This window comes from Apodemus sylvaticus, chromosome 5 (genome assembly GCF_947179515.1).
Source record: "Apodemus sylvaticus chromosome 5, mApoSyl1.1, whole genome shotgun sequence".
NCBI lineage: Eukaryota > Metazoa > Chordata > Mammalia > Rodentia > Muridae > Apodemus > Apodemus sylvaticus.
In genome coordinates this window covers 15,190,587-15,206,045 of record NC_067476.1, presented here as the reverse complement: position 1 = coordinate 15,206,045, position 15,459 = coordinate 15,190,587, and the positions used below count along the sequence as shown (strand labels likewise).

Sequence of the window (15,459 nt, the reverse complement as noted above, 5' to 3'; positions counted from 1 at the left end):
AGTGTACAGGTGCATATGGGGGGCACATGTGAGTGTACAGGGGGCACATGAGTGTACAGGTGCATGTGTGGGGGAGCACATGTGAGTATAGAGGTGCATGTGTGTGTGTAGGGGGCACATGTGTGTAGACAGGTTCATGAAGCCAATTGAGCACAGGAGCCAGAGCAGGATGTCAGGTACCATCTTGCTACTCCTTGCCTTACTCTCCTGAGACAGGCTCTCACTGAATTGGACACTCATTCTCTGGGTTCCAGTGGGGTGGGGGAACAGGTGAGCTCCTGGGATCTGTCTCTCTCAGCCTACCCAGTGTTGGGATTATATCTCTGGCTTTTTATGTGGGTGTTGGGGAGTAAATCGCAGGTCCAAGTGTACACACCCAGCACTCTTAGCAGCCAAACCATCTCCCCAGTCCTGAGAATATTCAGTTTAAAATGTTAAATCTCTTTCTGTGCTTGTGTTCATACATATATGCCAAAAGAAAGATTTCTAAAACAAGCTAAAACTGCATTTTTCATGGGACGCTGAGAGACACTCTTCAGGAGGTAGTTAATTCTGCTAGTGTGAGAACTCCATGTCCGGCTAGCTCTTGAGACTGTTAGGGGAGGAAGAGAACAGTTACTAGCTCCTGCGTGCTGCTGCCTCAGCACACCCACTCAGGTCGGCGCCTTCTGGTCCCTGCCGCCAGCACATCCCTACACACAGGGCAGCAGAGCCTCTTTGATAAATATCGACTGAAACAGAGCAATCAGCTGAAAACCATTTGCTGAGCTGTCTCACAGCACTGGGCTCAGGGCCTTCCTTTATTCATTTATCATGATATATGGCTTTGGCCAACATACACACAGGAGAGAAATTGTTGACATGTGGAACCCAAGTACTGAAAATCTTTCATCCCTCCCCACCCCCGTCTGTTCACCAAATAAGTTTTGTTTATTTAAAGACTACAGAGGATTTGGCTGTTAAGAACCAAATGCCTTTGGAGTGGAGTTACAACATAATTTATCATTTCCTCTGTTTATTAAAAAATCCTGCATCTTTGAGCAGCACATTTGCAACAAGAATCCTGGTCACTCACAGAACTGAGCCCTGGCAAAGCCTCTGCTTTGTGGCGCATGGTGCTCTCCCCTGGCAGCCTAACTGCCCAGTTGCCTCAGGCTTTGAGGGTAGGTAAGCAGGGCAGGAGGGCATGCTCGCTCCTTTCATCCTTGGCCTAATCCTGATCCTGAATTCCCACCTGGCTATTCACAGCAGGTCCCACAGTGGGGGCAGAGGCAGCAGCAGCAGGCTTTTTAGCTAGCACAGGCACAGGCCTCACCACCTCGCACTGGAACAGACCTTCCTGCTTGAGGCACTGTGAGGGTAACTCAGTTCAGTGGAGTAGTGGCACTGCCCAAAGCAAGAGGTCACAACTCAGTAGCCTTTGTGTTCTAGCACATAAGGCACCCGATAAACAGCTGGTGCCCGCTATGAGCTGACAAGACAGCAGGTGGCAGTGACTTCTTCAGGTTAGACAGTCTGGCAGTGCTGGGAATGTGGCCACCCAGGGTGCCTCGGTGCAGATTCTTGCTTCCCAGTACAACCCCTCCCCCAAGCCTCTGAATCCTGCTCATCTGTACTCTTTAGAACACGCTTTATTAAAAGGCAGTAAACCTACCTCCCAAGCCCTGAGCAGCATCTTGGCTAATTAACCAGATCAAAGGAGGGGGCTTGGGAACTAGGTTTGTGTGGTCCAGACCTGCGATTGTTGTTAGAAATAGGGCATGTTTCAGGGTGGAGTGCAAAACCCAGCCTCTATAGGTAGTTATGTCTTAGAATTAACCTAGCACAGGATTGTACGGTTGGTATGCACTGGAAAACCACTTGGTAGGTGGTCATTTCACCTCTGACATCAGTGGAAAGAAGAGACTCTGGAATCAAGCCTACAGCTTTTCTCTCTGCTTTGCTGCTTGCTAGCTATGATATGCTTGAGACACTTGACATCTTGTAAAATGAGGTTGATGGTGGACAATGGGAACGCTCCTTAGCTGGATGTAGTGGCCCATACCTTTAAAGCAAGTACTTGAGAGGCAGAGGCAGGAGGATTGAGTTCAAGGCCAGCCTGGTCTATGGAGTGAGTTCCAGGACAGTTAAGGCTAGGAAGAGAGAGATCTTGTTATCAGAAAAAGAAAATAAAATAAAATGTCCCACCACTCTCCCACTCCACTGTCTGGAGGAGTCAGTACCTAACACTGTCCTGTCTGTTTCTATATTTGTAAGTGTAGGTGGTACATATCTGTCTCGTTTGTGATTACAAATAATGCCTAAAAATAGCTTTATTATAATTGAATGAATGACTGCAAGAGAAGGGAAAAGACTAACTTGGCATGAAAGCCACAGTACAGCAAGGGAGATGACTCAGCAGCAGGTAAAGGTGCTTGGTGCAAGATCAAGAATCTGAGTTCTATCCCATGACCCCACAGGCTGGCTCCTGGGAGCTGTCTGATCTGACCTCAACACCAAATCTACGGCACAGCATGGCACACAACAGTGAAAAAGAAAAGATGGGACACAACAAAGGACCTGTCCATCAGTAAGACAGGCCCTAGAGATACAGTAGCTCTACCAAATAAATGTTGACGGAATCAAGAGTGGAATGAGAGAGAGAAGAAAAGCATTTGGTGAGCAGCTACGAATTTTCACAACATAAATACACGGACAACTTCAAGCGTTACTGTCATTCTCTCTGGTAATTTTTCTCAAGATATAGACTAACAGGAAAGAAAAACAGAGGTTTAAATATGAGGAGCCCAGCCAAAAGTGGGGCCTAGCTCTGGAGGCAGAGACTGCCCAAAGGGGGAACAACGATGCCACAGTAAACAGGGCTAGTTGTTAGGAGCGGAAGCGCGGTCCACATGCAACAGCCAGTGGAGGACAACCCAGAGGCAAAAGAGCTGCTCTTGGCTGCCTTATAAACAAGTTCCAGGGCTCCTCCATCCAAACCACTCTTTCTTCTGTGGTTGTTATTTTCCAATTTATTTAGGCTTGATCATCAGCAGTCAGACTGAAGGCCCACGTTAATCACAAGAGTTTAACACAGGGCAGGGGTTGAAAGGAGGCTCCCGTGTTGAGGCGAGGAGCTGCTAAGCCTGACAGGGGCCCTGGTCCCGTGGTGACACCACAGTCAAGATCCTCTGCCAACAGCAGACATTCTCTGAGGGCCTTCACACCAGGAGATTCAGAGCAGAACAAGCCTGTGCAAGGAAACACGGAAGAGAGCTGACCATCCCAGCAGGAGGCTGAGCAGCGGATGGAGGAGCAGCAGGGTCAGCCTCCGATGGACGGCCTGGGAAGTGGAGGAACGGGCTGGTCACCCAAGGCATGAGCAGACACTGGACTCGGGTGTTCGGCTGTGACTGCTGACTCAGCCAAGGAGTTCTTTGGTCTTTGCTGCCAGATGCCGTTCCAGCTCCGCCACCGTATCATCTGCCATTTGGCTGATCTGTAAGAACAACAATTTAATAAGCAGAGGTTACTGGGAAATAATAGTGACAAAGTTCACACTAATGGAGGTCACCCAGCCTCTGCACTAAGAAATGTATGTTGATATTACAGATTCTTAACAACAGTCCTGCAAGGTATGTCTGATTACTCCTCTCCTACAGGTAAGAAAACCAAGACAGACAATTCATTCAAAGGCAACAGTCAGGAAGTCAGAATACTGAATTTCAATACATAGGAGTTTGATTCTATAAGCCAACATTTAAAACTGTAATACAGGGCAGAAAAGCCAGCCTCGCTGCCTCTTACTAAGCCCCTGGAGCAGTGGTTCCACCTTCCCAATGCTGTGACTCTTTAATAGAATTCTTCATGTTGTGGTGACCCAACCATAACATTGTTTTCATTGCTACTTCATAACTGTAATTTTACTACTGTTATGAATCATGCTGTAAATGTCTGATATACAGGATATCTGATGTATGACCCTGGTGAAAGCGTCCTTTGACCCCACAAAGGGGTTGTTGCAACCCACAGGTTGAGGACCACTGTTCTAGGACATCTTACACCTCAGCTGCTCTACTTCAGAAAGCCTTTAGATACTGATATAGAAAACAGTAAGACCTTAGAGGTAAACAGAAAAAAAAAAAAAAGAAATGCACATCTGATCAACAAACACAGGGAATTCAATAGACACACAAAAAATGCAAATTAAAACAAGATACACCTTCAGCTGTCATTGCTAACAAAACTTGATGTTGTGGTTTCTAATTACAATATTCAAACCCAGCAAGCTACAGTGAATGGATAAGCTCCCATATCACAGGTAGAAATGCAAATAGATGCAAATTCTTACCATCTAATCCCCAAATGTCTCAACTGGAATATTATTAAGCGAACATGACCTGAACATGAAATTCTTTTATTATAATTAATATTTTATGTATGGGTGTTTTTGCTATGTGTATGTTTGTGTATCATAAATGTGACTAGTGTCTGTGAAGGCCAGAAGAGCATGTAAGATCCCTGGGACTGGAGCTCTATGAACCACCATGCGGAGGCTGGGAATCAAACTTGGGTTCTCTAGAATAGGCAGTACTTCAAACCACTCAGCCAGCTCTCTAGTCCCAAGTTGTTGCTGTTATAGTTGTTGTTTTAATTTATATGAGTATCTACATGTATGGGTACCATGTGTGTGCCTGATACCTTGTGAATTCCTTGAAACTAGAGTTATGGATGGTCATGAACTACCATGTGGGTACTGGGAGCGAATCTGGGAAGAACAATGGGTGCTTTTCATCAGTGAGTCAACTCTCTGGCCCCTTGCTTCCAAATGCTTAAGTTCTAGGTGTAAAGATATTTACATTGTCTTTTTAAAAACTTTAACTTTTTTTATGTGTATATGTCTAGATAAGTTTGTGTGTTACATAAAGTGTAGGTACTGAGGAGGCTTGTCAGAGCACTTGGAATTGATGTGGGTAATGGGAACTGAACCTGGGTCCTCTGTAAGAGCAGTAAGCACTCTTAACTGTGAAACCAACTCTTCAGTTCCCCATCCCCTGGCTTAATTTTGGATAGTTTAAAAAAAATCAGAAAATGTAAAATTATAGGATGGGGAAACAATTAATATATATAGGCATAACAATGGCTGTGTTGAATTCTCAAGGAGAAAAAATACATTTGATTAAGATTCAAGCATGGGTTACATTTGTAATAATTAAAAAATATATCTGAAATATGCTCTGAGATATTCTTATTATCTTGGAGACATGTTCATATTTTTTCAATTAAAGAAAAAATAATTCAAGATTGAAAATTCTGTTTGAAGATCTGTAGAACTAATCTATAAAATATCTAAACAAAAATTATATACTTTAAAAAACAGGAGACACATCCCAAAATCCTTTAATTTTTATTAGACATTTTTCATAATATATTCCTTTCCTCCTTCAACTCCTCCCAGACCTTCCCCACTTCCCTACCCACCCATCTTCATGTTCTTTCTCTCTTTCTTCTCTCTCTACAAAAAAAAAGGAAGAAGGAAGGAAGGAGGGAGGCAGGGAAGAAGGAAGGAAGGAAGGAAGGAAGCAAGGAAGGAAGGAAGGAAGGAAGGAAGGAAGGAAGGAAAATGTAGTCTGTTTACTGTTGGTCAGTTACTCCTGGACATGGGGCATGTACATCCAGTGACACTCCATTTGAGAAAGCTGATTTCCCTCTTCCAGAAGGTACCACCCACAAGCAGCTTCTGGCTAGGGCTGGGCCCTGTGTGCACTCCCCTCTCCATGCTGGGAAGCTGTCTGGTTCAAACCTGTGCAGGTCTTGTGCTTGCTGTGGCATCTCTGTTGTGAGTTCAAGTGCATCAGCCCTGTTGTCAGAAGGCACTGTTTCCTAGGAGTCAGCCTCCACCTCAGGCTCTTGGCAATCTTTCTGCCTTCCTCTTCCACATAAATGCTGGAGCCTTGAGGGATTTGATAAAGCAGTCCTCTAAGGGCTGAGCGTTCCAAAGCCTCAGCCTTTGACCAGTTGTAGGTTTCTGTGCTATCATCTATTGCAATAAGAAGCTTTTCTGATGAGGTTAAGTGATACTCTGTTCTATGAGTAGAGCAGAATGTCATTAGGAGTCACTTTATTGCCAGGTTCCTTTAGCAGGATAATAATGGTAGGTTTTCCCTTAGCATATGACCTGCCTAGCCTCAGTTTCTTGGCCACTTTATCAGTGTCGTGGATGGGTTACATTGCATGGAAAGGGTCTTAAATAAAAAAAAAAAAAAACAAACAAAACACAAACATTAAACAGACAAAAATAAAGGGAGTAGTGTGGTCACTCCTATAACATGGGTGTATCTGGCAGATTAGATTAGTTCTACAGATATTCAAACAGAATTTTCAATCTTGAATTATTTTTTCTTTAATTGAAAAAAATATTAACATGTCTCCAAGATACTGTTACATGAATGTATCTGGCAGGCAAGCATCTGTTGCAGGTCACAGGGTTTATAGGTAGGTGAAATGATTGCTTTTCTCTTCTAGGGCCATGAAAAGTACTTCCTAGTACCAGGAAAGCTAGTTGGTAGGAGTGAAGCTTCTAGTTGGGAACCAGCTCCTTTCACAAGTTTGATAACATAAGTTGTCTTATGCAATAGGGCTTCCCATCAGGTTATAGAGAGTAATCAATAGTTTTAGTGATTCCTAGAGATTTTTTTTAAGGGCAGTGGTCTATGGGGACTTTTTTGGGCAACAACTCAACATGATGTAACCCATTCTTGGAAGTGGAGGTTTACTTGGTGGCATAAGATATCTAGTTGGGGCACTGTCTCCCCCATTATATGGTGACTTCATTTAAATTCCTTTCACATATGTATATAACATACCACCTTTTAGTGATGGAAAGATAAACAACGTGTTATTCAGGTCTGTACTGGTCATATCACACCTAAGACACAGCACATATCAAGTTCTCAGCAAGTATTAAGAGAAAAATGGCTAAAGTTCCCTGTGTTTTTCTGTAGTAAGTATGCATGCCTTTCTAAAAATGAAAGCATGATTTAGTAGGTGGGTGTTGCATGCTCCCTTCTAAGTCGAAGTGGGGTTGAAACGAAGGCAGGCAGCTCGGAGGCTAGCCCAGTGTGCAGATCTGCGTGCTCGGCAGCTAGGCAGCTGCTTGACATCTTTACTCACGACCGCAGCCAGGACTTAGGAACTAAATACATAGTTTGAAGGAACAGAAAGGAAAAAGGAGTTGCAGCACTTGGCCCCAGGCAGGACCGTAGCCAAGCCCTCAGCATGCTAAAAGCTGCACAACTTTCAGCGGGAAAGGCACACTCCCGGCTGCCAGGGCCTCTGGAAGAGTGGCTAGATTCGGAACGGCAGCTTGTTCCCTGTACAGAGCCATATTGGAAGTCATACCACATGGTAGGAACTTGACCATTGGCCAAGGACAATTATTAAGGCAGGAATCTTATTATTAGGACATAATAGGGAAGTAGGTTAAGGCAGGAATTTTTATCCTAGGGTGGAGAAGCTCAGTGAAGGTTAAGCTCCATTGTTCCTCCAAATCTAGGAATTCCTGAATTAAGCAGGTGACCCACCCAGCTGCTGGAGCAGTCGAGACAAGAACCTCCAGGAGAAGCTAGACAACTTCCACCAGAACTCAACCTGAGTCTGGGGGGAAGGGTTTGCCCAAACTGTTAAAAGGTCTGACTGCCATTAAAGTTCAGGCCTCGATCAGTAAAACATTGTCCTGGCCCTTCTTCCCCATCTATCCCTCAGCTTCTGTTCCAGCAAGCAGTTCGTAATAGCTGCAGGCAGCTATGGAATACAACAGTTCCCTCCTCAGGAGTCACATCACAACTGTCAGAGATGCTACTATCCCTGCAGCTGCCTGGTGTAGGCCAGGAACAGGGCCTAGCAACACACCAGCCCTGCAGGCTGCCAGCCCGGGCCAGCCAAGGGTGAAGGCTGCAGTAAGGTTATCCGGCAGAAGGACTGAGAAATCGAGGGGAAGGCCCAGGCTAACAATCTGGTGACATGGGAGAAGATGAACAAGTGACATTTCCACTCTGAGTCTGAGTCCTCACCCATCAAGCTGAAGGTGCTAACTCCTTCTCAGCAATTCAGTAAAAACAAGACTATACAGGCATGCAATGATCTGGTTATCCTATGCAAATGCTGGCTGTGTTACTTGACTTTTACCACTACTTTCTGACTTCAAGCTAATCCATCAACAAGAGTACTATTCTTCTTTTACAGCTAATAGGTACAAAGGCCCTTGGGAACAGTCCACCTGCATGCTCACCATTTTCATGTCAGACTTTATAAGACTGATGATTAACGTCACCCGCCAGCTCCTACTGCCGAGTACTTACTGCATGACAGGCACTGGTTAACACTCTTCACGACACATGGAATGCTGTCTCCTTTAGCATGTTTTCACCTAGCAGTTGCATTGTGTAAAATGTTTCTGTTAATTCATTTATGGAACTCTGACCATCCCACATTACCCTATAAAGTAGATACAACAGTGATTGTGCCCATTCTAGAGAGAACTAAGCCAAGGTCATTTGGGCAAGACTGCTCTGCCCACTAACTCTTTATGTGACATGTCATGACTCCTGATGGCCAGTGACAAACATACGCCATAGTACCTGGCCTACTCCTTATTCAGTTGCACTGTGCTAGGATTACTGAAAGGGTCAGTTCCATTTTCTTTAAATCACAAGGTCGGGAACCAGAGTGGGTGAAAGTGACCATCATCAAGGGGCATCACACATTAGTCACGTTTAAGCCTGTGTGCCTGCCTGCTGGTCCTCCTGCGAGACGAGCACAGACTGTCGCACCTGACAGGTGAGCGCAGGGCTCACAGAGGAGCAAAGCCCTTTGCTCACCTCATAGCTAGGAAGTAAAGAGCTAGGATGCTAGGATGTTCTGGATGCCTGACTCCAAAGCAAGAACCATCCTCTCAGGCCTCGCTCTATACAAGTAAATGACATTATCACCAGCACCAGCACTCTTATCTGCTGGTTACAAGTTCAGGAAAATGGAAGGAAGACAGGGACAGAGAAGGGGGTCCTAGGAGCACAGAGCGCAGCTCCAGGCAGGCCTGCGCCAGCCATCCTCAGGAAGCTGGCCTTACCAGGTCTAGCCTGTCTGCCTCCTGCCTGCAAGGGCCCTGCCTTCCTTTAGCCGCACCAGCACCGGCTTCCTTCATTTCAGAGAAAGACAGCAGTGAAAGGATCTTGGCCAGAGTCACCGGTGGTTTCTGCCAAATGCTTTAATGTTCAGCAGGCCTACTGAAGGCGAACCGAAGCGAAGGTACCACAGCAGGCTGGCAGATGTCAGGGCCTTGAGCAGGAGCATCTTGGTTCTGCAGCAGAGCTGCCTGGACTGAGGGTTAAGGGAACGGGGGGGGGGGGGGGGGGGAAGGGGGGGCAACGGCTGAGACAGACCTACAGCTCAGTCATTTCAACCATATACACCAAAGATGAAAGACATATTGTTATCATATAGTTCAAGAGACTCTGGCCGCTAAAGAATTTTGAAATGATTTAACAAGAGAAGGTCAATTTCACAAACTAAAAGGCTGTTCGAATCCCATCACTGAATATTTTGATAATTACAAGTCACCAATTTTTGTATGCCTATTTATCTTTAAAACTATTTTATTAGACTTATTCGTTTCATTTTATGTGTATTCTGGGTGCACATATGTATGTGCACCACACATATGCCTGGTGCCCACAGAGGTCAGATCCCCTGAAACTGGAATTATAGATGGTATCTGAATCTGGGTACTCTTAACGACTGAGTCATCTCTCCAGTCACAATTTTTCTTTATAAAAATGTAACTGTAAAGTTACTGTATAGTCCACTGTTTAAAAATAATACTAAAGTCATTTAAGCAGTGGTGGTGCAGGCCTTTAATCCCAGCATTTGGGAGACAGAGGCAGGCAGATCTCTGAGTTCTAAACTAGCCTTGTCTACAAAATGGGTTCTAGGACAGCCAAGAATTAAACAGAAAAACTCTACCTCCAAAAAAAAAAAAAAAAAAAAAAGTAAATAATGACCCACCTGGGGATCCATCCCATATACAAAACACTATTGTGGATGCCACAAGTGCTAGCTTATAGGAGCCTGATAGAGCTGTCTCCTGAGAGGCTCTGCCAGTGCCTGACAAATATAGAAGTTGATGCTCATAGCATGAGCACAGAGTCCCCAATGGAGGAGCTAGAGGAAGGACCCAAGGAGCTAAAGAGTTTTATAGTCCCATAGGAGGAACAACAATATGAACAAACCAGTACTCCCAGAGCTCCCAGGAACTAACCACCAACCAAAGAGTACACATGGAGGGACCCATGGCTCCAGCTACATGTATAGCAGATGATTGCCTTGTCAGACATCAATGAGAGGAGAGGCCATTGGTCCTGTGAAGGCTTGATGCCCCAGTGTAGGAGTGGGCTTTTAAGGGCAAAGCAGCACAGATTTTTCCTATGGTGAATTGGTAAAACCTGATTGGACATATTAGTCAAACAATAAATTTTGATTGTTGGACCTTTAAAAAAAAGTAAATAAGTAAAGACATAATTCTAAAAATGCCCATATCAATGAAATGTTTTTAAACTTCTATATAGATTTCAATTGATATAATTCCAATGGACATAAAAATTTTCAGAAAATTGGTTTCTAGCTTTTCTATTATTATACATAGTACTAATGACATACACAGCCCCACCGATTAAGGTTGACAATTTCTTTTAGATATATTTCTAAGTCATAAATCAAATTTAAAGGGTTTTAGGCATCTGTCACACTATCCTCTATGAAAGCTATAAAGATTTATAATAACAAGAATATACAAATAAATTTTGAAGGCGGATATAAAGCTAATGGTTTGCTCAGTTCTAATTGTGTTGTGGTGGTGGATAGGTGGATAAAAATAAATTCAATAGTTAAAAATATGAAGTTCAATGTGAAGCACGACAGATGGGGCAACCTTCATAAACAAAACTGTACAGGTGTCTGTCTGTATGTCTGTATGCCGTGCACGTGCTTGTTGCCCAGAGGCCAGGAGAGGGCGTCAGATCCCTTGGGGCTGCAGTTATCGGTGGTCGTGAGTCACCGTGTGGCTGCTAGGAACAGAGCCTCTGGAAAAGCAGCTAGTGCTCTTCCCTGCTGAGTGTCTGTCTAGGGCCCCAGAATGGCTGTTCTAGCTATACAGCAGTTCAGTGAGATAGACAGACTTTCAGTCTGGTCAGTTTTAGTGTGGAATGCTTTTTATAATCAAGGTTATTTAAAAAATAAATATATCTAAAAAACCATTTCTCAAGAATGTAAAAGATGATGATTTGAACAAATTGTAAGCTCACGTTATATTTTTTTAGTTCAGCCAGGTATGGTGACACATGTCTACAATCCTTGTACTCAGAGACTAAGAAGAACTATAATGAATCTGAGGCTAGCCTGGACTACATAATGAGTACCAGGCCAGCTAGGGTTGCACAGCAAGGGAATATCTCACAAAAATGGAACCTCAGTTTAATGCTAAAATCAAATAAGAGGTAAAAGAATCTGGGTACTGTGGTGCATACCTGTGACCCAGCACTCAGAAGAACTGGACAAGAGGATCATGAGTCCCACCGCAGGTGCATATAGAAAACCATGCGTGTGCTGGGGACACTTATATCCTAAAAGCTCAAAGTGACATGGGAAAGATATATTAAGAACCTCAAAAATAACGCATTTCTGGGCTGGGGGCAAAGGTTAGTGGCAGAGCACTTATAAAACTGCTGAAGGAACAATCAGCCAGCAGTATTAATTAGATAAAGCAAAACAAAACTCAAAAGCAAACTCAAACACCCCTTTGGTGCTGTCCGCAGGGAGAGAGGAACATGGTGGTGCAGGGTGCACAGGGTGGCCTCCAACTGTTTCCCTCCTGGGACTTCAAACACAACTGTAAGGGAGGTTGTTAACAAAGTTAAGAATTAACATGGAAATGACATATGCTCACCACAAACCTTTACACTGAGAGACCACAACACAGTGAGAGGTGAGATATCACAGCCTGCAGGAGCCTACTGAGGTGCTGACAACGGTAACCTCTGCTCAACTGAGACATCAGTAACTGTCTTCATTCTGTCTCCCAGTAACCAAGCATCAGCTCGGCACCAGAAGAACAAAGTACTTTCACTTGGAAAGAATGACAACCCGTAGGAAACACTGGAAAGAAAGTTCAATCTGAAAATGATGGCAGCCAGAGTTAGCAAGAGGGCTTCTGGCGAGGTCTCTGTCAAGCAGGTTTTAACAAGAACACTGATTATCTGATCACTCTTCCTTCTTCAAGGAGCATGGACTCTGCACTCTAAGGCAGATTCCAACTAGCTGAATGAGGAGAGGTGCGTGGCAGCGTGGGAGGCCCACACAGCCTACTGCCTGAAAGCGCACAGGCCCTGTGTCCACTGCAGAGATGGAATCCCCTAGGATATCAAGGAAGAGCAGGCTCTCCTTGGGAAGAGAGCATAACCTACGAATGTACCTTTGAGCAAACACAGAAGGGTAGAAAGCAGCAGAGGATTTGAATGGTAGGCATCCTAACAGCACCTTCTAATCCCAGGAGCCCTTTCAGAGCAGAAATTACCAAACCCTTTTACAGGAAAAGCAGACTCAAGGGTCAAGTAACCTTCCCAGGGTCACAGGGCAGCAGCTATAGATTGCCTTTTCCTTTTGCACAGATGCTTCTGGTTCTTCTTTCACAGTACGTGTTTGCAGAATTATCAGGGAAACATTAAAACCACATGCTTCAAAGCTAGAGAGGTGGCTTAGCCGTTCTGAGCACTTACTGCTCTTGCAGAGGATCCAAGTTCAGTTCCCAACACCTACATCGGGTGTACAGAGGGGTGGGGTCTGATCCCCTCTTCTAGACTTTGCAGACACTCGCACTCACCTGTATATCCCTCACATAAACACAAATGTATACATAATGTTAAAAATCTTTTTAAAAAAATAACCCATTTCTAGGTAATATGCTGAATCAGAAAATGTAGGAGCAATACCCAGGAATCAAAATTCCTCCCAGGGATTGCTGGCTGGTCTATAACCAGAATACTAACTACTGATCTAAACTGAGGGTGATTCCTGCTCTGCCAGCTTCTTCTTTCATGCCCATCCTACCCCAGCTCTTTGTCAACTCCTAACAGGATGCTTCATTGTGCACACAGCAGCTTTGGGGCCTATGAAACACTCTCATACTGAAATTCCCCTTCCTGTCTCCAATCTTGCCCCGTACAGTGTCTATCTAGTTGCCAGCTACTTTTCATAAGCACACATGCGATCTCTTTGTCTGAAAAATGAGATCTTTTGAGACAGTTACTGTAGGAGAGCTGCCTGGGAAGCGGTTAAACATTCCCAGGTAGCATTCCAGATTCACTGAAATAGACTCTGGAGCAGGCCTTGATACACGGAGGTGGGTACATGTGCACATATGTACACACGCATGTGAAGACCGTGTCTTTTTACCACTCACTCTCCACCTTGAGTTTTGGGTCAGGGTCTCTCACTGACCCCGGAGCTCACTCTCAGCTGTAATGTCTGGCAGTGAGGCCCAGGGTTCCTATCTCCGTAGCCCTCCACCCTCTGCTGGGATTATAGGCAAGCCCTCCACGATCAGCTTTCATGTGGGTTCTGAGGGATCTAAATCAAGTCTTTATTCTCGTACAGCAAACATGTTCCTAGCTGAATCACCTCCCAGTCACCTTCATTTTTCCTAAGGGTAAAGTATTATTCATCAAATATTCACACACACCCCTCAGACCTCTATGAAGTATATACTTCTTGGCATTAATGCTATCTGACTTGGACTGAAAAAAAACAAGCTTAGACAATGGGAAGGGGCAAGAACAGGCCCTTAAAATGAGCTCAGGGGGTTGGACTTACAGGCCTGGGACCTGCTGTTGCCAAGAAAGGATGTTCTGGGCACTTGCTGACTCTGGAAGATTGTGAGCGACTTAAAGCCCACTGCTCCAGATGAGGAGCTGATCTCCCAGCCCCACCTAGGACAGCCAACTCAAGCTTCCCCACAGGAAGGAGAATAAGGAATGATGTGGGTTTTCTAAATTATCCCATTTTGGGTAGCTAGTTATACACTATTATTGTGGCTACTGCTAACTGACACAGGCGCATGGCCCAGTGAGGGCTGCTCCGGACATTCCCACATGCAAACCCCTCACGCTGGTACTTAAAACATTCTATGATATGGTCACTCTGTTCCTTACTCATCGCCTAGACTCATTCTACGATTAAGACCTGCAAAACCAAAAGTGGCACACACCTTTAATCCAAGCACTTGTGAGGCAGAGGCAGGCGGATCTCTGTGAGTTTGAGGCCAGCCTGGTATACAGGGTGAGTTCTAAACCAGTCAGGACTACACAGAAAAACCCTATTTCAGAAAAGCAAAAAAAAGAAGAAGAAGGCGGCCTGCAGGTCCAAGTGGAAACTTGTAAACCCTACACCACTCCACACACTGAGCTACCCTGCCCCTGGTCTCTCCCCTCTTCCTTCCAAGAGCACCAGCACTCAGCACACAGAGAACATAGCTGTGCACTCCTTGTCAGAAAGCAAAGAAAGTAACTCTAGGGCCAGTTTGCCTAGGCTTAGATTCCATTTCTACTACTGTGAGCAAGAGAGCTTGCAGAAGTCCCCAAACGTCCCTGGACTATCCTCCTCACTGTCCCTTTCAGTGCTGTGCTGCTGTTTCAGCAATGGGGACTGGACCCAGGGCCTTGTGAACCAAGGCCCTGAGCTACACCTGCAGCCCCGAACTCGGTTTTATAGTAATGAGGGTAAATGAAATAAAGTATCCAGCACAGAGCCTAGCCACCAATCAAGGATCAACAGCATCTTATCTGTTCCTGTGGATCCTTCCAGCATCTAATGTTGAATAGAGCTAGTCTTAGAACAGAGCCATGGTGCTGATCATGTGACCAGAACATTCTGCTTTGAGTGCTTCAGGCATGAGCACACAGATTCCGTGGGTGACATACACAGATGGGCCATCTGTTGGCAAGAGTACCTGCTTCTCGATGAGTCTAATGGTGTCCTCCGAGGTTTTGTCCTTTGACTTCTTCAGTTTATTCATTGCATTAGTGCGAACCTTCCGTAAATTTTCTTTGGCCTTGTTGGTGTTCTGTTTGGCCAATTTTACCAGCATTTCTCTGTGTTCCCTGGTTACTCTGAAAAAAGATACACATACACACATACACAAGTTCAACAAAACTATTCTTTCTAGTAAGGCGCTGACCTCCAGCCAAGAACTTCATAGCACTCTGTTCACTAGCCCACTAGTCTATAGCTCTGACCAGACCTTCACACTGCGGACACATGTCAGTGGATGTGCTTGGTCTTGGTGAGTTGTCAGGTAAAAGCAAGTAAAAGACACTAAGGAACTAGAGAGGATAGGCAGACCCAGGTCAAAACTCAACCAAGCTACTTACAAGA

The 15,459-nt window shown here is 44.8% G+C and overlaps 1 protein-coding gene across 3 annotated transcripts in view; it reads right to left on the bottom strand.

Moving 5' to 3' along the window:
- Positions 1 to 2,996: 2,996 nt before the first annotated feature.
- The window catches only part of Mrrf (mitochondrial ribosome recycling factor), a 53,347-nt gene continuing 40,884 nt past the window's right edge, over positions 2,997 to 15,459 (bottom strand). For 2 of the 3 annotated variants that reach the window (XM_052182353.1, XM_052182355.1), the window contains 2 exons: positions 15,035 to 15,194; positions 3,307 to 3,478 (listed from right to left, as the gene is read on the bottom strand). In XM_052182353.1, the coding sequence (XP_052038313.1) occupies positions 3,401 to 3,478; positions 15,035 to 15,194 (238 nt within the window). In that variant the 3' untranslated portion in view covers positions 3,307 to 3,400. Of the gene's footprint in view, positions 3,479 to 15,034; positions 15,195 to 15,459 lie in introns of all 3 variants that reach the window. The other variant, XM_052182354.1, reaches the window with a different exon arrangement.